The 21,204-nt window shown below is 36.9% G+C and overlaps 1 protein-coding gene across 4 annotated transcripts in view; it reads left to right on the top strand.

Annotated features, from left to right (window-relative positions):
- The window catches only part of KCNIP4 (potassium voltage-gated channel interacting protein 4), a 1,209,980-nt gene that overhangs the window by 240,390 nt on the left and 948,386 nt on the right, over nt 1–21,204 (top strand). Inside the window, exon 1 of one of the 4 annotated variants that reach the window (XM_026456088.1) lies at nt 9,525–9,862. The exons of the other annotated variants lie outside the window; for them this stretch is intronic. Within the exon in view, the coding sequence (XP_026311873.1) occupies nt 9,775–9,862 (88 nt within the window). The 5' untranslated portion in view covers nt 9,525–9,774. Of the gene's footprint in view, nt 1–9,524; nt 9,863–21,204 lie in introns of those variants that run through there. 4 annotated transcript variants of the gene reach the window in all.

The raw sequence follows: 21,204 nt of genomic DNA on the forward strand, positions 1-21,204 counted from the left end.
CCACACTAAAGGAGGACTTCTCATGCCGGTAGGGTTGATTTTGACTTGCTTTGTATTCATAGAGCTATAACCAAAGTTGATGCAAACGTTGGTAGTGTCGTGGCAGACTCTTCAGTCATTGAAGTAGGGGAACAGCTTCTGGAACAATAAGGGACCTGGCATTGGGGAGTTCCTCTCTAATGGACAATAGTGAGTCTCATATTTTATCAAGACCCACTTTCAAAACCTGTGACTTTGCCGCTAGGCTCTGTTCTGCTTCTCTTTGTAGCCCCATGGTGTGCTATTTTTATGCTGCACATGTTTAATTTTGCAACTTGTGACAATTTGAAAGGCATAACAATGTCTATTCCCACTGAGATACACAGAATACACCAAGATGTTCTGAGAGGAGCAGTCTTTGTGAAAAAAACTTCATTGTGAAAAGAGACTTCTTGGGAATCACTACACTCCTCATCCCTTGAAGGGAAGCCAACCTTCTTCCCTTAATCAATCAGTCACATTTATTTTTCCATTCTAAGGAGCAATGAGGATCATCTAAGTGCATTTGAGATTTCATATATTTGGACTTTGGCCTTCTCTAAAAGAGCTGCTCTGAAAAACATTTCCTCCAAAATGCAATTAGGAGAAATATATCTTGAAATGAGCCTACACTTCTATGTCCTTCTGTAACTTGTTTCACGTGGCCAGTAGTTGCTTGTGGAATCACCACTCTTCAAGGAACCTTTTGTTCTTATCACATGATGAGCTGGTTTGCATTTAAACTAAATTTTTCTGTAACTTTACTGTTAGGAATTTTAGTAGTCCCCTTACCATGTGCCAAAACTGGTTTTATCTAGAAAACCTTTAAGCCCTTATGAGCTGTTCACTTATATTTCTTTGTAAATGACAGTGGCTTTGCTCAAACATCTCTGAAATATTAAAGACATCTGTTATTTTTGAACATGCAACTCTTGATTCTTGATATTGCTGCTAGTGGTAGTCATATCTAATCCAAATTATCTGATCACTAAAAGAACATTTTTGTCTTCTAATACTCTGTGATATTTGTATAGTTCTCTTCCTAATTATGTTTTGTGTTTTCCCAAGGATGGCATTAAACAACATTTTCCCTGCACACTCCCCAACAATACATAGATACAGGCAGTGGGATCCTTGCACACATCCAACACAATTGGTGATTAGTAATTGCTTTCCCTAGAGAAAATATTGATCATGCTGGTGGTCTAGGCTTCAATGTGAAAAATAAACCTTCTACAGAGGGCTGATTTTGAGAAGGTTTTTCCAACAGATTGATTTGTAGAAATTAGGTGACTGTCCAGGGTCTCCAGAAAGTTACATATACAGAGAAAGCACCTGTGTGCACTTTCCAGGTATCTACATGGTTCTTTTATACATCACCTTCAAATTTTACTCAAACATCCTCACTTTCTCACGAGGACTTTTGTTATCACCTTGCTTTACATGCCCTGCCATCCTTTCCCTCCATTCAGCATGCTCAGTGTCCCTTTGCCCATTCTGTTGTTTCTTTCCCCATTTCCCATTATAAGTTCCATGAGACACCAATTTTGTACATTGGATTCACTCGTGTATATTCAGCACCTAAAACAGTAGCACATAGAAGAGGCTCAAAAGGTATTTTTACAATGTTTTTGTTTATTAAATTTTTAATTAAATTTTTATTTGGGGATAATTATAGATTAGCATGGAATTATAAGCAAATAATACAGAGAGATGCAGTGTACAATTTACTCAGTTTTCTGCAATGGCAACGTCTTACAAAACTATAATAAAATATCACAACTCGGGGAGGCCGAGACGGGTGAATCACGAGGTCAGGAGATCGAGACCATCCTGGCCAACCCGGTGAAACCCCCTCTCTACTAAAAAATACAAAAAACTAGCCGGGCGAGGTGGCGGGCGCCTGTAGTCCCAGCTACTCGGAGGCTGAGGCGGGAGAATGGCATAAACCCGGGAGGCGGAGCTTGCAGTGAGCCGAGATCACGCCACTGCACTCCAGCCCGGGCGACAAAGCGAGACTCTGTCTCCAAAAAAAAAAAAAAAAAAAAAAAAATCACAACTCAGATATCAACACTGATACAATAAGGATACAGAAGACTTCCATCACCACGGGGATCTGCCATGTTGCTCTTTTACAGCGAATCCACTTCCTTCTGCCCCCTATCCTTTGCTTAATCCTTGGTACCCACTAATCTGTTCTCCACTTTTGTAATTCTGTCATTTTGAGAATGTTATATGAATGGAATCATGTGGTATGTAATCTTTTGAGACAGGCATTTTCACTCAGTGTAATTCCCTTGAGATCCATCTAAAGTGCGTCTATCACTAGTTCATTCCATTTGATTGCTGTGTAGTATCACATGGTTTGGACATATACAATTTCTTTAACCATTCACCCATTAAAGGGCATCTAGGTTGTTTCCAGGTTAAGACCATGACAAGTCAAAATGTTCTAAGCATCCGTGTACAGGTTTTTGTGTGAAAATAAATTTTTATTTCTCTGGGATAAATGCTCCGGAGTACAATTGCTGGGGTTTGTAGCTGATGTATGTTCAGAATTTTAAGACACCACCAGACTGTTTTCCAGAGTGACTGTAACATTTTACATTTTCACTGTCAATGTATGAGTGATCCAGTTTTTCTGTGTCCTTGCCAACATTTGATCTTGACACTATTTTTCCTTTTATTTTAGCCATTCTAATAGATACGTAGTAATAACTCGTTGTAGTTTTAGTCTGCATTTCAATAATTACTAATGCTGTTAAATATCTTTTCATGTGCTTACTTGCCATCTGTTTTACCTTTTTGGTGAAATGACTCTCCATGTTTTTCGCTCATGTTCTAATTGGATTGTGTGCTTCTCTGTTGTTGAATATTCAGTTTTTATATATTCTGGATACAAATCCTTTGTCAGATAAGTGGTTTGCAGATATTTCACTTTCACTCTTTATGTTGTCTTTTCATTGTCTTGACAGGGTCTCTGATGAGTGGAAGTATTAAACTTTGATGCCATCTAATTTATTAATTTCTCCTTTTATGGCTCATGTTTTTGGAATATATACTACTTGAAAAATCTGCTTTACTAGCAATGAACATTACTAAGGACTCTGCCTAGCCCTAGATTCTGAAGATTTTCTTCTTTTTTTTTTCTCTAAAACTTTAACAGTTTTACATTTTACATTTAAGCCTGTGATGTATTTTGAGCTAATATTTATACAAGGTGTGAGATCTTCACCAAGGTTGGGTTCTTGCCTATGGATATCCATTTGCTCCAGCATCACTGTTGAAAGGCTGCCTTTCCTCTCTTGAATAGCTGCTCTTGCATCTTTGTCAAAATTAGGTGTGCCTAATTGTGTAGCTCTATTTCTGCGTTTTCTGCTCTGTACCACTGAACCATATGCTCATCTGTTGTTCTAACCCTACCTCACAAACTTGAGAACTGCAGCCATGTGAGTCTTAAAATCGCTCTACCTGATTTGAAGACTTATTTTTCAAAATTGTGCTGGCTATTCTAGATCCTTTGTACATCTGTATACATTTTTGAAAAATCTTGTCTATATTCGAAAAGTCTTGTGGTAATTTTGCTTGCAGTTGCAGTAAAGAACTGACATCTTTAGTATGTTTTATTTAAATCATCTTTTTATTTTTTGTCAGAGATTTTGTAATTGTTAGCACACAAATCTTGTATGTGTTTTGTTTGACACAGACCAAAGTATTTCATTTTTTGAGTTGTTGTAAGTGATATTGTGTTTTAAATTTTAGTGCCCATATGTTCATTGCTAGTACAACAGATTTTTCCAAGTAGTATAATTTAATATTTAGCTAGTATCTTATGACATTCCTGAAGACACTAATTTATACTAGAAGTTTTAATTTTTATAGATTCCTTGGGTTTTGTATACAGAAAATCATCTTATCAGCAAATGGAAAGATTTTGTTTATTTATTTACAATCTGTATGCCTTTAAGTTTCTTTTCTTACCTCATCGTACTGGCTAGCATTTCCAACACTATGTTGAATAACATTGATCGAAGCACTTTTTTGTCTTGATCCTTATCTTTGGGTGAAAGCACTCAGCCTTTCACCATGAATTATGTTATTAGTAGGTTTTTGTAGATGTTCTTTATCAAAGTGAAGCAGTTTCTCTGTTCCTATTTCTTGGATTTTTTAAAAATCATGAATGAGTTTTGAATTTTGTCATATGCTTTTTTTGCATCCATGAATATAATCACATGTTTTTTTTTTTTTTTTTGGCCTGATAATATGATGTACTACTTTGATTTTTTTAAATATTGAACCAGACTTGCCATCCCCAGAATGAACTCTACCTGGTTATAATACATATTTCTTTTTATATATTGCTAATTTATCTTTGATAATTTTTTTGTTAAGGATTTTGGAGTTCATACTTGTAAGAAATATTTGTCTGTACTTTACTTTTTTGTGATATTGTCTTTCTCTAGTTTTTGTGTCATGCCAATACTGTATTCACAAAATGAATTATGAAGTATTAACTCCTGTCTATTTTCTGGAAGAGATTGTGAAAAATTAGTGTTAATTCTTTTTTACACGTTTGGTAGAATTCTCCAGTGAAACCATGTGGTCTGAAGGTTTTAATGGAAAATTGTATAAAATTGTACTTAACAGGTATAAAGCTATTCAAATTATCTATTTAATCTTTGCTGAATTATTTTAGTTTGCATTTTTTTAAGGAATTGTTCCATTTCATCTAATTCACAAAAAATATGTTGTAGGGTTGTTTGTAGTATTCTTCTCTTACGGAATGAATATTTGTTTTTCCTGCTCACAAATTTATATGTAAAGTCCTAACCTCCCAATGTGATTGTATTTGGAGGTGCGACATTTGGAGGTCATTAGGTTTTGATAAGGTCAGGAGGATAGTGTGCTCACAATAGAATTCGTGTCCTTGTAAGAGGAGGAAGATACCACATCTCTCTCTTTCTCCTCCATGTGAGGATGCAGAGAGAAGACAGCACTCTACAAGTTTGAAAGACGGCCGTCACCAAAACCTGAATATTCGGGCACCTCGATCTTGGACTTCTCAGTCTCTAGAATTGTGAGAAATTAATGTCGGTTGTTTTAGCCACACAAACTATGGTATTTTGCTGTAGCAGCCTGCATTGACCAACATATCTATTATCCTTTTGACATTTGTAGGTTTTCTAGTTTTGTCTCTCATTTTAAAAAGTATTTTTAGTAGGCTGGGAGTGGTGACTCACTCCTATAATCCCAGCACTTTGGGAGGCCGTGGCAGGCGGATCACCTGAGGTCAGGAGTTTGAGACCAGCTTGCCCAACATGGTGAAACCCCATCTCTACTAAAAATATAAAAATTAGTCAGACGTGATGGCAGACACCTGTAATCTCAGCTACTCAGGAGGCTGAGGCAGGAGAATCGCTTGAACCCAGGATGTAAAGGTTGCAGTGAGCCAAGATCATGACACTATACTCAGCTGTGGCGACAGGGTGAGACTCCATCTCAGAAAACCAGAACAACAATAAAAATGTATTTTTAAATGAATTAAAACATCTGTCTTAATTTTTGAGTACATTATAGATATCTAAATTCTAATATATCTAAAGCAGATCTTTCGATTCTCTTAACCCTAGAAGACTACACACAGTATTAATTTGTATTTATTTATATTTTTAAGTTTTTGATTGGCAAATACTTGACATATATTTATAGGGTACAATATGGTGTTTTGATATATGTGGTTATTGTAGAAAGATTAAATCAACATGATTAACAATTTGATTACCTCACCTACTTATCTTTCTGTGGTGAGAATGGTTAAAATCTACTCTTCGCAATTTTGAAATATACGTTATTAGCAGCTGTGGTCATCGCATTGTACAACTGATAAATAAAATGTATTCCTCCTGTTTAGCTGAAACTTTGTACCCTTTGACCAACATTCTTCCTTTTTCCATCAGCCCTTCCCTCTCATCCTCTGGTAAATACCATTCAACTCTTTGTTCTTATGAGTTCAACTTTTCTAGATTCCACATATAAGTGAGACCATACAATACTCGTCATTCGGTGCCTGGCTTATTTAACTTAGCATAACATCCTTGAGGTTCTTCCCTATTATCACAAATGACAGAATTTCCTAATTTGTATAAGGCTGGATATTATTCCAGTGTGTATATGTACCGCATTTTGTTATTCATTTGCTGATGAACACTTAGATTGCTTCCATATCTTGGCTATTATGAATCATGATGAAATGAACATGGAACTGCAGATATCTTTTTGACATACTAATTTCAATTTTTTATATCTATCCCCAGAAGTAGTTTTGACAAAGGTGCCAAGAACACACCATGGGGAAAGGACAGTGTGTTCAATAAAAGGTGTTGGGAAAACTGGATAACCATATGTAGAACGAAACTGGACCTTTATCTCACATCATCTGCAAAATTATTAACTCAAAATCAGTTAAATACTTAAATGTAAAACCTGGAACTGTGGTACTACTGAAATATAGAGGAAAAGCTTCAGGACATTGGTATGGACAATGATTTCTCATATAGGACCCCAAAAGCACAGGCAACAAAAGCAAAAATAGAGAAATGAAATCGCAGCAAACTAAAAAGCTTCTGCACAGCAAACAACAACAACAACAACCAAAACACAGTGAAAAGATAACCCACAATTGGGTCAAAATATTTGCAAACCATACATCTGATAAGGGTAATATCCAAAATATGTAAGAAACTTACAAATAGCTCAGTATCAAGAAAACAAATAACTCAATTTAAAAAATGGGCAAAGGACCTGAACAGGCATTTCTCAAAAGATGACATACAAGTGACCCATAGGTTCCTGAAAAAACAGTCAATATCCCTAATCATCAGTGAAATGCAAATTAAAATCACAATGATCTATCACTGCACATCTGTTAGAATAGCTATTAGACAAAAGACAAAAGATAACAAGTATCCTAAGGGCGCAGAGAAAAGGGAACTTGGGTATACTGTTATTGGGAATGTAAATTATAATAGTACAGCTATTTTAGAATACAGTATGGAGGATCTCAAAAACTCAGAATTACCATACGATCCAGCAATCCCATAGCATTTCTAGGTCATCAACTCATTAAATTACCCATTCAGTTATTCATGTCCCAAACTAATTCATCCTTAATTTTTTCTTTCCCTCATGTCCCTATTCCGTGTACCAAACTATACTGATTCTGTTTTCACTTATATCCAGAAACTGACTACCTGTATTTCCACTCCAGGCCATGCCACCATTGTTTCTCACCTGGACCGCTGTGACGCCCCCTCTCATGTGTTCCTTTTCCTCTCTTGCTCCCTAGCAGTTCATCCTTTACATAGCAGGCAGATCACACAAGTCCCATATTCCCTAGAGTGGCTTTCTGGCAAAGAGCCTGAAATCTAAATCCCTTACCCCAGCTATAAGGCTTCACATACTGCCTACTGTAGCTCCCGACTTTATCCATGAAAATGTCTCCCGGAAGTCTCTCCTGGCTTGGCATGTTTCAGCAGCCACACCCTTCTTTCTGTTCCTTAGGGATGCCAAGCTCATTCCCAGCTTGGGGTATTTGCACAAGCTGTTTCCTCCACCCAAGCTGCCCTTTACCCTAAACATCTCACGGTCAGTTCCTTCTTGTAATGTAAACTCCTGCTTAACTTCTTTTCTTAGAGATCTCTTTCCTGACCTCTCAAGCTACTCACCTTCTATTCTGCCAGCTGGTTTTAATGTTCTCTCCTGCTTCAACAACACTTACTCATGTGGGATACGTTCTTATTATTTGGTAACTTGATGTTTTCTTTGTTGAGGTGTAAGCTGCATGAGAACAGAGGCTTTGCCTTTCTCAGTTACCAGTGTGTTCCCAGCACATAGAACCATGTCTAGAACATAATAGGTTCTCAGTATATAATTGCTAGATCTATGAATAAAAGTGTTGTGCTTAAGGTTGTCTGTTCTCATCTTATTTTACTCTCCAACAAGTAAATAAAATAGGTATTCTATTCCCACTTTTGGAGATAAGGAAATGGAGTGTTCGACTGATTAAACCAACTGTTGAACTACGATTGTGTATTTCTCCTGCCTATTTCAAACTTATGGATGCCATCACTCATGATAAATGTGTAGGAGAAAGAACTTCAGAAAGCATGTTGCTGATCTTTGTGCATGAGTCTGTTTATATCTTAAATACTTTCAATTAAAGTTCTGAAAATTCCTAGAAAGCATGCTTTGTTATTCCATTTAAATGGTTAGCCTGGTTAGACCCCTGAGACTGGTGGGAATGGGGAAGAGTTCTAGAAGAGAATGAGTTTCCATTCAATGTGTTTCAGTCTGTGAGTCCAGGAGTGCTTCTTTCTTTGGTGTAGAAGAACATCATTTCTTATGTAGTATTGTTGGGAATGATCAGTTTCAACTAGAATTATTGCAGCTGTCAGAAAAAGAAGCCAAAAGACCTGTCTCGGATTTAAAGTATGGCCCCATCTGTGCTAAATCTCACAGATACAATATTTATGTTTATACAGAACAAACAAAAGTAAACAAAAAACTCTAGAAGTATAAATTAAGAGTGTAGACAAATCCTAAAAACTGCCTAAGGCACTTAAGAATTCAGGAAAACCACTTTTTCAGAGAAGGCAAGCCTGTAGTTTTCTGGCTTCCACAGCAACTGCCTCTATCCCAATGTCTTAAAGGGAAAGTACTTTGTGAAAATTGCAAATCCTTGCCATTGTTCTGGCTATTAACTTTTAAAAAGTTGATTGGTAGGGAGATGGTTGTATTAGCCTTGTTGAAATATGAAGAAACTGAGGCACTTCTTTCTCTTAGGACAATACAGCAAATTAGTTTTGAGCTCTGTTGTCTGGAGGCAATGTAGAGGGCTTAAGATTTGTGGTTTCTAGGCTACTGTGTTTTAAAGGAGATAATTATGTATCCTAATTTCCAAATACTTGAGCCCGCGCTGTGCAGAAAATGTAGCCAGTTTTAAGAAACAGCTTATTTTCTACCTCTAAGCCCATGAAGAATACATTTATCCCTGACAAAATAGCATTGTCCCCAGGTAAATCGTCAAGTCTGTTTAGAATCAGGGTCAGCTTCTCACATGAGCCTTTCCCCCATGTAGCCTTCCTGAATCTGATTAACTCCGTGTCAGAGAGTTGTCTGATGTCTGACCTTGAGCAGCATGCTTCCCTCTCCCCACCTCCTTTTTTTGGGAATCATTCATTTTGTACAGCCTCGGGCCCTGAGATTCCTCCCCAGCAGGCTGGAGTGCACTCGCAGGTTCCCTTTATTGGTATCCGAAGGGTTTCAGACCCAGTGACCTGTCATCTGTCCTCTCACCTGCTTACATGCTGATTCACTGATGAGCTGGCATCACAGGCCCCGCCTCCCTCTGAATGGTCTGTGAGGTTGCAACTGCTTCTGGAGAGGGGATGCCGAGCCGAACCAGAGCTAGGATACTACAAGTGTGAACCGGCAGCCTATCTGTTGCCACAGAAGAACTTGGTCACCACACTGAGAAGCCGTGTTTTCTCACCTCCCTGTTACTGTTGTAGCTGTATCTGGCTTCTCTAGCATTTTAAAGGAATTTCTGATTGAGGCGCTAACAGCTAATTCCACAGGAGTTGTAAGGCAGCCTGTGCATAAACTGAGACAGAAGTTTCTCCTGAGAGACTGTCTTTTTTATTATTATTATTGGCAAAGACTTCTGGCTCTCCTCAGAGGAATACCTTGTTGCTTAAGATGAGTGGCTGTAGAAAGCGGTGTAAACGGGAAATATTGAAATTTGCCCAGTACCTTCTCAGACTATTAACAGGTTCTCTTCATACAGGTAATGACTTTTTTTTTTTTTTTAATAGAGGCTAGTAGAGCATGGTAATGAAGTTGAAATGGAATAGGAAAGACTCACTATTTCTTTGTTGTGATTATTTTTAATGTTGTCAATAAAATGCAACTGTATTTGCTGAGATTTATGTTTCTAAAAATGTGTGCAGTGCAGCTCTTTTGGGGGTAGAATTGAATTCTGTGGACGTATTTTTTTTATGTCTTCAAGGCAGTGTTGTTGGTAAATTTCAGGAAACAGTATCTGCAGAGTAGAAAGATTTTTTTTTTTTTTTTAATACATGATCGTGCAAGGGGTTTTTCTCTTCTTTCCTGCTTGCTGCAGTTTACTGGAAAAGCACACAGATTTTCTTCCTGCAGATATTTAGAAATTCTCTAGAACTCTTTGATTATTATAATCCACAGATTATTTCCAGTGTGTTTGATCATAGGGCTTGGCCGTGAAAGAGTTAAGGATATTTCTTTTGGATCTCTGAGTTCCTTGCAAATTGTGAGCAAAATATGAAAACAGCTGTAGAGTAAAATGTCCATGCGAGGTTTGATATTTGTTTCATTGCAGTGGATTTCAATGTTTAAAAATTTGCACGATTGAAATAGAAACTCTATTTAAATCTTAAGTGTTGATAGCAAGAAAATATTTTTAAAATGTTCCAAAATTAAGAGGCTAAACCAACAGTTTTGTTGCCCATGAAATTCCTAGGCAATGCCATCATTAAGTTAGTGACAGGTGGGACCAAAATTACTTGACACTGATAATATATATATTTTTGACAGACCATCAAACTTCTGAGAGACAAATCTTGGTTAATAGAACACCACACTTTGATTCTGGTCGTAAAGAACTGTTGTGAGCTTTATTTTTCAAATACTGACCTATATTTGTCTTCTTTAAATGAAGAGAAAAAAAAGAGTAAAGAAACTCACACACTGTAAGTAAGTAAGGATGATGTAAGGATGATGTGTCATTTGTGATATCATGTCACATTTGACAATGAGCAAGAGGTGATGTGCTGATATAAAGCTGAGAGATGAATTTGAGCAACATTTTACCTAAGAAAGTAAAGTCTTCACGATAATTAACAAAACTGCATATGTAATTATGTTAGTGTAATAAGGGAAAAGCATTTTAAGAGAATAACTGACAATCAAATGATTTTAGAGAGCCTCATTAAATATTCATAGATATCAAGAGGATTGTTAATATCCTAATGTTAATTTCCTGTTAATATCCGCATTGTAATCTTTAGGTAATGTGAATTGTGGTGACTTTGGATATTCTTTAAGGAATAATCGTTGAGAGTCTGTATCTGACTTTTGCCAGCTAGGAGCTCTGTGGTGTTTCTCATGCGGTCTTCACCTTTAGATTACACATGTTTAGTCCCATCACTATGACTTTGACGTTACCAGCATATTAGCTTTCAACATTCAAGTAAGGATGATGTGCCATTTGTGGTATCATGGCACATTTGAAAATGAGCAAGAGGTGATCTTTTACCTTGCCATGAAACTAGAGAAATATTTTATAAAAGAAAGCTTTCCATGAGGTTTCCATGGTTGTCTGTCCTTTCCTCTCTGATAGGGCAATCCTAAGGTTCTATCTGTTTCTGACTGGATTTAAGTTTAGTTTTCTGCCTGTCTAGCTCGTTCTGTTTGTTGAATAGTTTTCTTAAACTTTTGATTTCAAAGAATTTTACCAAAATGGTAAGTGGTTGTGAAGCTGTAAACCGTAAGTATTAAATCCAAAATATTGTGGTTGGTACTTTATCACTGGATGTACTTTATTATATGGAAATTATGGAAAGCTAGTATAGCAGCAATATTTTAAGCTTTATTCAATGCATATTTAGAAATCACTCTAAGTGGGATTGCTTTCTTTTTGAACCACAGGAGAAACAAAAAGAAGCACAGCATCTGTGAACTTTGAGAACAAGGACCGACAGATTATCATAAAGTAGTAACATAGATTTATGACCTGAGAAATGTGATTACAGCAACCTGTTTCTTGTAAAAATTCTTTTCGGCTCAGTCTCTAATACTAAATTTTGTGATATCCAGCCAGAATCTTTACAACTCCTCAAAACGCTACTTGGAAAAGTCAATTTATGCATTTGCTAGATGCTGTGGTAATATACACCATTGATATTGCAGAGTCTAATGTAAAATTCATTAGGACATTTTCAAGTGCCTTAGCTAAGTAATTAATGAAGAAGTAGGAAACAGAGTTGAACTAGCTTAAAAATTTTTCCTTTAAAGTTGGATATGCAGGCAGCTGCTAACCATATCCTGAGCAATCAGCATGCATCTTTGTAGTTATCAAAAATTTAAAACAGCACGAATATGTCTTGGGTGATTTTTTTCTTTTTACCAACAATCCCTTTATTTTTGTTTTTTTTGGTCAATCATGTTATCTGAGGAAATAGTGATTTTGTTTTACATTTGAAAACAGGTTAATTCTGAAATAAATAATTTTATTTTTGGCAGCTGCTTCTCATTTGATACCAAAATGGGCCATTTATATAAACATAGAACATTGGAAGTGCAAAGAAACTTTTGTGGATACAAACTTTCCTTCAGTTTGTCTTATTAGTGTTATCACAAGTTAGAGAAAAGCAGTTTCCTTTTGTGAGAGCTTTTCATGTAAGTTTTGGCAATGCCTAGGATTGCTTACAAATTAAAAATTTAATTTGATTTCTAAAATAATTTTTTTAAAGAGTACAGATTCAAAGGTAAAGATTTGTCCAGCCAAAATAAGATACATCTATTTTCCCTGAAACTTCCTACATATTTTTTATCATGGCAAATCACTTCTCAAAGAGTGTATTTTACAAACATATGTAATGTCTGTATTAATCATAAAAACACAAGCATTTAAAAAATTTATTTGTTACGTATAGTAAATCACAGAAATCCATATGCAAATATTACAAGTTAATGGCCTCAGTTCATTGTAGGATCAAGTATCCTATTTTCTTCTCAGTTTGAGACCTGCCTCTTGATGTACCATATTATATTCAATTCTAGATGGGGCTCATGCTACTCAATATATTCTTGTACACCTAAATAGTGGAGATAGGTCTTAGGATTGCTCCAAGAATACAACGCTTCTATCAGTGGGCAATTTGTGTATCATAGGGACCCATACAACACCCTATCATATGAATGCCGCCACATTGAGAAGGATGAATGTTATTGCAGATATCATGTTTTTGAACTGTTTCTTCTTTATATGCAAAATTTAGTATTGTCATGTTTTAGGGTACTTATTTGAAGGTTGTTTTGACATTTTTCAATATTCTGTACATTGTTTGCTTGAAAAGTCAAGACCTGAACATATTTTTCTATTAGCAAGAATTCCCCAAATATATGTGTGAGGTGGATATTGCCTGGAGCTCTGTTTCAAGCTTCAGGCCTGAAAGTTACAGGCATGTCCAAGTTCAATTCTCCACCTAAGGGAGGCAAAAGCAATTTAAACCCAAAAATTCTGTGAAACACTGAATTGCTGTTTAACTACTGGGTTAAAGTATTTCAAATTTTGTGAAATTATTAAAAGCAGGAAGTAAGAATTCATCATTCCATCAAGTAGAGAGCTTTAGATTAAAGGATGAGAGAGAGAGAGTGCACATTTGACATATGTTTCACAAGTTTTCAGTGAGTGGTTTCCAGCCTTAAACTTGACATCATTGAAGTATTGTGGGTGGGACAAGTCACCACAGGCTAGACATATAAATACTTACTTTTTTTTTTTTTTTTTTTTTTTGAGATGGAGTTTTGCTCTATCACCTAGGCTGGAGTGCAGTGGCGCCATCTCAGCTCACTGTAACCTCCGCCTCCCGGGTTTTAAGCAATTCTCTCTGCCTCAACCTCCTGAGTAGCTGGGATTACAGGCGCTCACCACCAAGCCCTGCTAATTTTTGTATTTTTAGTAGAGATGAGGTTTTGCCATGTTGGCCAGGCTGGTCTTGAACTCCTGACCTCAGGTGATCCACCCACCTCGGCCTTCCCAAGTGCTAGGGTTATAGGCATGAGCCACCATGCCCAACCTTAAATACTTTTTTTATACTACATTTTTGAAGTCTGAAGAGAAGGTAAGAGGTGATCCTAAGCAAAATCAGAGACTTGACAAAGTTATTTTCTGGCCATGTGCCCTTCCATTTTCCGTTCTCTTCTTCCCCCCTGGAGATGATAGAACAGAGAATTGTATTTCCAACCTCTCTCCCCTATGTATTCTCTCATCCCCCAGCCAGCCACATTTACACATAGGGCAGACACATCTCACACAAAGGATGTGCCCCTAAAGACCTCACATAAATACACACTAGCAAAATTCAAGCTGAATCTTGGCAAAAAATAAATAAAATAAAATAAAATAAAATAAAATAAAATAAAATAAAATAAAATGACAGGATTTTCTGTTTCCCGGTTCAAGTGGCCCTGGCATGTGGCAGTCAAATAGTTTATATTCTCTTGGCCTGCCTGCTCTGAAATTATGCTATTCCTGATTTTTTTTTCAACTTTTTAATCGATTCTTTCAAATTTTGCTGATAAAACAAGATTATATTTCATATAGCATCATGTAAAATTTGCATTATTCAAATGCATATAAAATACCACCATGTTACACTGTTTTCTTGGGCTGTTTCTTCCACTGAAATCTATTCTCAAGCAAAAAGAAAGCAAGGAGAAATGATGTTTACACTTGACTGCCAATGAATTTATGGCACTGTTACTTTTCACAACAGAGTTTACATTTTAAACTTTATCAGGATAATTATTTTGTCCTGTTTAAGTTTATAATCAGGATTAAAGGGACATTTGTGGAGAATTCATGGTCTTGCTTAATCTTCTTATAATCTGCCATTTCTGCCAAATCTGATTACAGGATCCCTGATTAAACAGACAAAACACTTATATATACAGGTAACTGGTTGCCCTCTTTAATTTCAGAAAGAAATTTGCATATTAATGTTTTATTACATTGCAAATTATGTTCTTTTTCCTATATGAGGTAAGCTTGCAGGGTTAAAGCCTCTTCTTTCCCAAAGAAGACTGTTTTTATCACTGTCATAACTTTAAAGTAGTAAGTGGTCTGATCTCATAGTCTTAGACATGGTATACTCTTGAAACTCACTTGTTGACTGATTGGCTAAATTAATCAATATATTGCACATGGTTTAAAGGGAAGAGCTCATATTCGTAGATAGAGCTGCCTTTGGCCCTGTGCGGTGGCTCACACCTGTAATTCCAGCACTGTGGGAGGCCGAGGCGGGTGGATCACCAGGTCAGGAGTTTCAGGCCAGCCTGATCAGTATGGTGAAACCCCTCCTCTACTGAAGATATGAAAAAATAGCTGAGCATGGTGCGGGCGCCTGTAGTACCAGCTACTCAGGAGGCCGAAGCAGGAGAATCGCTGGAATCCTGGAGGCAGAGGTTGCAGTGAGCCAAGATCATGCCATTGCACTCCAGCCTGGGCAACAAGGTGAAACTCTGTCTCAAGAAAAAAAAGAAAAAGAAAAGAAAAGCTGCATTTGCCACTCTTGCTAAAGGTAATCAGAGCTTTCTTACCAGAAATTTCAGCGCTTACAAATCAGTGCATCATTTAAGTACTTAAAGAAATGTTTAAGTTTCACAATACAAGACAAAGACTAGAGGATATTATACATTGATTGTGATCTGTATTAGTTCTGTTTCTGACAGGAACGAGATCTTACACTCCAGAAAAGAATTTGATAAAGTGACTCTGTATTGGAGCAATAAGGAGTAATGTGTATTCTCCAGCTGGTAACAGTAAACAGTTGAAGAGGCAAGAGATAGGAACCACTTCCGGAGCCTGGAGAGGAAAACTGTGTCCAGAAAGCTTCCAGAGTGGTGGCCTTGAGTACAGGAATATAGCCTACCCACAGAGGCCTGATAGGAAGAAAGCTCAGGGAAGAAAAAAATGCTGGTCTCATTTTTCTCCTACTTTCAGAGTTTCTGCTACTGCTTCCATTGTCTGACCCCATCCTAGAAACCTGCAGGAAAGCTACTCTAAGCAGGAGATATATGTTCATAGCAGTATTGATTATTTTATATTCACTCACCACTGGTATAAACACTGACTGGGCTTTTTTATTTAAAATTTGTCACAGTGGTCATGTTGCTTCCCCTCAAAAGATATTGAAAGTGGCATGAGCAAGCTTATCATATCTCTGGGTCATGCAGAGGTTCTTATCATTCTACCACATCATTCACTCTCATTGTTTATCTTTTACTTTGACCGTAAAACTCCTCTCAAATATTTCTCTGTATATATTTTTTTGCATTCCAGAAGTAAAGCAAACCTATACGTTCAAACAGATTGACTCTGTATTCCGAGAGAATGTCATTATAATCAGCTAAATTAAATAATATTTGAAACTGATGTGATGTTTGTTATTATGGGAAGATGTTATTACAACTCAGTGAGATGTTGCTGTGGTTTGTGTTTGTTAGGCACGTTGACGTCTGTGTTACTCTGTTTTGCATTGCTGTAAAGGAGTACCTGAGGCTGGGTAATTTATAAAGACAAAAGATTTACTTGGCGTACGGTTCTGCAGGCTGTACAAGTATTGCACCAGTATCTGCCTGGCTTCTGGTGAGGCCTCAGGAAGCTTACAATCATGGTGGAAAGTGAAAGGCGAGCAGATGTGTCACATGGCAAGAGAGGAAGCCAGACGAGGGAGGTCCCAGATTCTTTTTAACAATCAGATCTGTCAGTAACTCATTACATTGGGGAGGGCACCAAGTCATTCATGAGGGATCTACCCCATGATCCAAACACCTCCCACCAGGCACCATCACCAACACTGGGCATCACATTTCAACATGTGATTTGGAGGGAGCAGAACATCCAAACCATATCAACAGCTTTTCTTGGATGAAGTTTATTTTCTCTCCAACACTGTTTTTCCAGTCTTGGGATATTTTTATGGGCTTGGGAAGGTAAGATCTGAGGAGTTTCCCTTAACTGTGGAAGAAAAGTCCAACTGACCGTGACAGAGGTCACCATTGAGGTGTGTGTGTGTGTGTATATATATATGTACAATATATACACACACGTATGTACAATGTATATACACACACACATATACATATATATGCAATATAAACTAGTTTTGCCAACAAATCAGTTTTTAGCAAGTCCCTGCAAAATATTGCTCTATGCTTAACGTTATCTATTTCTCCTGCCTAATAGAGATATAGCAGTGGCATCAGGATGTCCCAAGATATTCTTTATTTGGGGCTAATGTTCACTTTATGTTTTTAGAGGAGGGTAAATAAAGCCCTGCAGTGAATCAACATATAATAATGGCTGAGGATGGCCAATGAATCGTTATTTTCCAACTTCAGGAAGGACAAGTCTGAGAGTAGGACTGAATGAGTGGCCAGGGTGGGCATAGAAGGACTGTGCCAAGGTTTGGCATAAGGGAGGATTAGGATTTCATCATTGTATATATCATCATAAAAACATTTTGTCCCTTGACACCCTTCTTTACTTGTCTCATATCTGGACTATCAGGCTTTGTTTTGCTTCCTCTAATGTCTTTTCATCATAGTCTTAATGACAATAATATACGCATATTACATTATAACTTTAAAATGTTTATATTCTGAAAATGTGTTCCAGGAGAGCTGTTCTCACTGCTCAACCCCCAGTCATCCTTCTGAGAGGCAACAGCACAGCATAGAGCTGTGTCAGAATTCCAGCTTTATTCCTAACCCCACAATTGGGAAGACCAGTTAGATGACCCCTCTAAGCTGGGTCATCGCATCTGCAAAATGGGGATCTTTGTTTAATTATTTCTGTTGCTAGCACACATTTAACACATTTGTCACTATTACTGATCTGGTATCTATAGGATGTTCTGTTAGTTTTATTCAAATTAAATTTTCACTAAAGCTAATTGAAATACCTAATCATTATATGCTTCCTGGTAATTAGGAATAAATAGAAACCAACCTATATAAATGACTGCAATTTTTAAACTCGCTTGCCTTTAATTTTATTAGTTTTCAATAACTATAATAGCCATTTATTCATTCAACCAACATTTATTAAGTGATTGTTAAGAGCTGAATCTCGTGGTTCTGCTGAGCTATTTCTTCATGATTCCCAATTGCCCTGTGTCAACCTGCCAGTACAGCAAATAAATATGAAGCAGTTAACTCAACCAACCAACATATGCTAAGATTTCAAAAAGCAGAGGAAAACTATCTCTTGCAGTTTCAGTCAAGGACAATTTTAGGCAAGGATAATGGGCAAGGTAGGTGAAGCAACGAGACTATAAAATATGTTCCTCTGAAAAAATTAGAAAGAAAGAGGCTTCTGAGAGGGGAGCCAAGCGGGAAGGGCAAGGAAGCAGCTGGGGAGACAGAGGATTAGTGGGATGATTTGTAGGAACAGGGAGTTTTGCTAAAAAGCTAAATTGTCCACACAACCAGATTGCTGCAGAAACTACCGGCCCAGCCCAACAGAGGGTCCTGTTGTCTGTCTGGAGCAATATTTCCATGGCTTTTTGAGTGGTCAGGTAGGAAATATTGCATTTGATCAATTAAACACCTGTTCAGATCCTATTTTCTTTCCTTGGAACCCTGCTTCATTCTGTGATATATATTGATTTATTTTCTTTTTGAGCTCTGATAGTACAAGTTTTGAGCTCTGATAGTACATGTGATTCAGAAATGAACACATTAAATTATATGGGCAAAGACACATATTTATTTATGATATCCTCTCACAACACCATAAGCAAATAATCTATATTTTAAAGCAACTACTATGCAGTAAACACTGTGTTTGGGTACAGCCGGATAATTAAGTATTATCTGTCCCATATTGTTCTGCATTTAATTACTAGTCAATCCTGTATATTGAACAGATTCAGGTGTTCAAGTTGTATCTCACGTAGATTAGAATCTTCTAAATGACAGAAAACCTGGTTCAGTATCTCATCATTGAAGTGCTTGGACCAGCAGTGTTTTGGTTTTTGGACTCTTCTGGATTTGGGAATATTTGCAGAATATATACTGGTTCAGCATTCCTGATCTGAAAATTTGAAATCCAAAGTGCTCCACTGAGCATTTTCTTTGAGTGTCCATTGAGCATTCAGAAAGGTTCAGATTTTGGAGCAGTTTGTATTTCATATTTTTGAATTAGGGGTACTCAACCAGTAATACTTAATTATCCAGCTGTACCCAAACACAGTGTTTACTGCATAGTAGTTGCTTTAAAATATAGATTATTTGCTTATGGTGTTGTGAGAGGATATCATAAATAAATATGTCTTTGCCCATATAATTTTAATGTGTTCATTTCTGAATCACATTATTAGACTTAAGCTATACTATTGAGTATCTCACAGGGAGCCTAGCCCAAAGTACCAAACCTAGGGTGTGCTGGGGCTAAGGTATAAAACCAGATTTGTTAGAATCTAAACTACATCTTTGTTTGACTACATCGTTTTCCCCTCTCAAATTCAAATTCACCCTAAGAGCTGTGTGATTACTTTAATTCTCAGCTCAAATATCACCTAGTGAGACATCTCCTGACCATCCATTCCTAAAGAACCCCTCCCATACATATTTTCATATTATCATTGTTTTGAAATTTCTTTTACAGAGAGGGTCACCAAAACTGGGACATTTTTGAGAGTAAAAAGAGGCAATCTTAATCATCACAGCAGGAAAACAGGCATAAATCCAAACTGCCCCAGACAAGCTGGGAGGCATGGTAGTCTTCTCCATAAAAATTATCACTACCTAAAATAACACAGAATATTTACAAATGTCTGTAAAAGTGGAATATACACTTTTTAAAATAATTACGGTTTTTTTGCTGTTTATTGTTGTAATCCGGTGCCTAGACCATACTGGTGCACAGTCAATGTTCATTACATAGTCATTGGAAGTACTACAAAATTGAGCACCAGTGCTTTTAAGGGGACAAAACTACACCATCTCCTGCTTGTTTCTTTGCATATCTTTTCCACAGTTGGTAGAATTGTGACTTCCTAATCACTTCTGATCTTGGCTACTTCAGCTGCTCATTCTAATCTCTGTTATGATTCTGCTGTTCTATCTCTACCTGGTACTTCTTCCAATTATAAAAGTAGTTATAGATAATTGAGATTATTATAAATAATTGAAACTGTGAATTCTCTCTAACTGTACTCAGAGGAGGTGTAACTAAATGGGGTAGGTCCTGTATGTTTGCTCATTTATTTAAAAAGTCATGTATCTTATGGTTGATTTATGTGTAAATGCCAATGTATTTGTATTTTCTCATTTTTCTACAGGGAACATAGTATATGCATAATGGTTGAATTTTAATGTTTTTTAAATTAAAAAATACATAGTTATATCTCTATAAAATAAACTAATAAATTAATATTAGAAATGTATAGGTTCCTCCCATCTTCAACTATGGTAAAATTACTGGAAACAAAAAGAGACAGCCTTGACTGTACTATCATTTTAGAGATTTTACACACACACACAAACATATTACTATGCTTTGAATAAAGTATTACCAGGCTTTAAGTTGATCTATTCTCTAGCTGCAGTTTTCTTCTCCTGAAGAAAGTAGTAAATTTTCCGGGCTCAATATTATTACCTCTACAATGGGAAGATTTTTATTTTGCAAGGTCACCAGATTAGGATAAGAGACTCAATGCCTGCCAAATCACTCACGTTCCTGTTCTATAATATGTTAAGATACATGGAGCCTGTTTTATGATAAGAGATACAAGAAGAATTTCCTAATCATCTTGTAATTCCCTGAGCCAAACAAAAGTCAAAAGGCTTTAAAGCGCTAGGAAGCCAGTTCTATAAAAAGCTTTTAGAACTTTAAAGATCAGTTTTATGCTGTGTCTACTGAATTCCCCCAAGGGAAACTATACAGCCAAGGGCTGGGCATGTTCCCAAATCCGTGCAAATGTTCCCTCCAATGATGCCCTCCTAGCCTGTCTTCAAGTAAAAGCACAAACCCTGAACTTGGAAGGTTGAGAAGCTCTTTTGCACTCAAAGTGGTACAAGTCCAGAGCACAATGGCAACAATATAGACAACATTCTGTTTATCATGTCACTCACGTAAAGATTTTTTTGTGTCAGAATATATTCTTGGATCATAGACATGTTACATCTCAATGGATCTTAAAAATCATTTGGTCTGGCTGGGCGCAGTGGCTCACGCCTGTAATCCCAGCACTTTGGGAGGCTGAGGCAGGCAGATCACGAGATCAGGAGATCGAGACCATCCTGGCTAACACGGTGAAACCCTGTCTCTACTGAAAATACAAAAAAATTAGCCGGGCATGG

The sequence above is a fragment of the Piliocolobus tephrosceles genome, chromosome 3, assembly GCF_002776525.5.
Source record: "Piliocolobus tephrosceles isolate RC106 chromosome 3, ASM277652v3, whole genome shotgun sequence".
Classification (NCBI taxonomy): Eukaryota; Metazoa; Chordata; class Mammalia; order Primates; family Cercopithecidae; genus Piliocolobus; species Piliocolobus tephrosceles.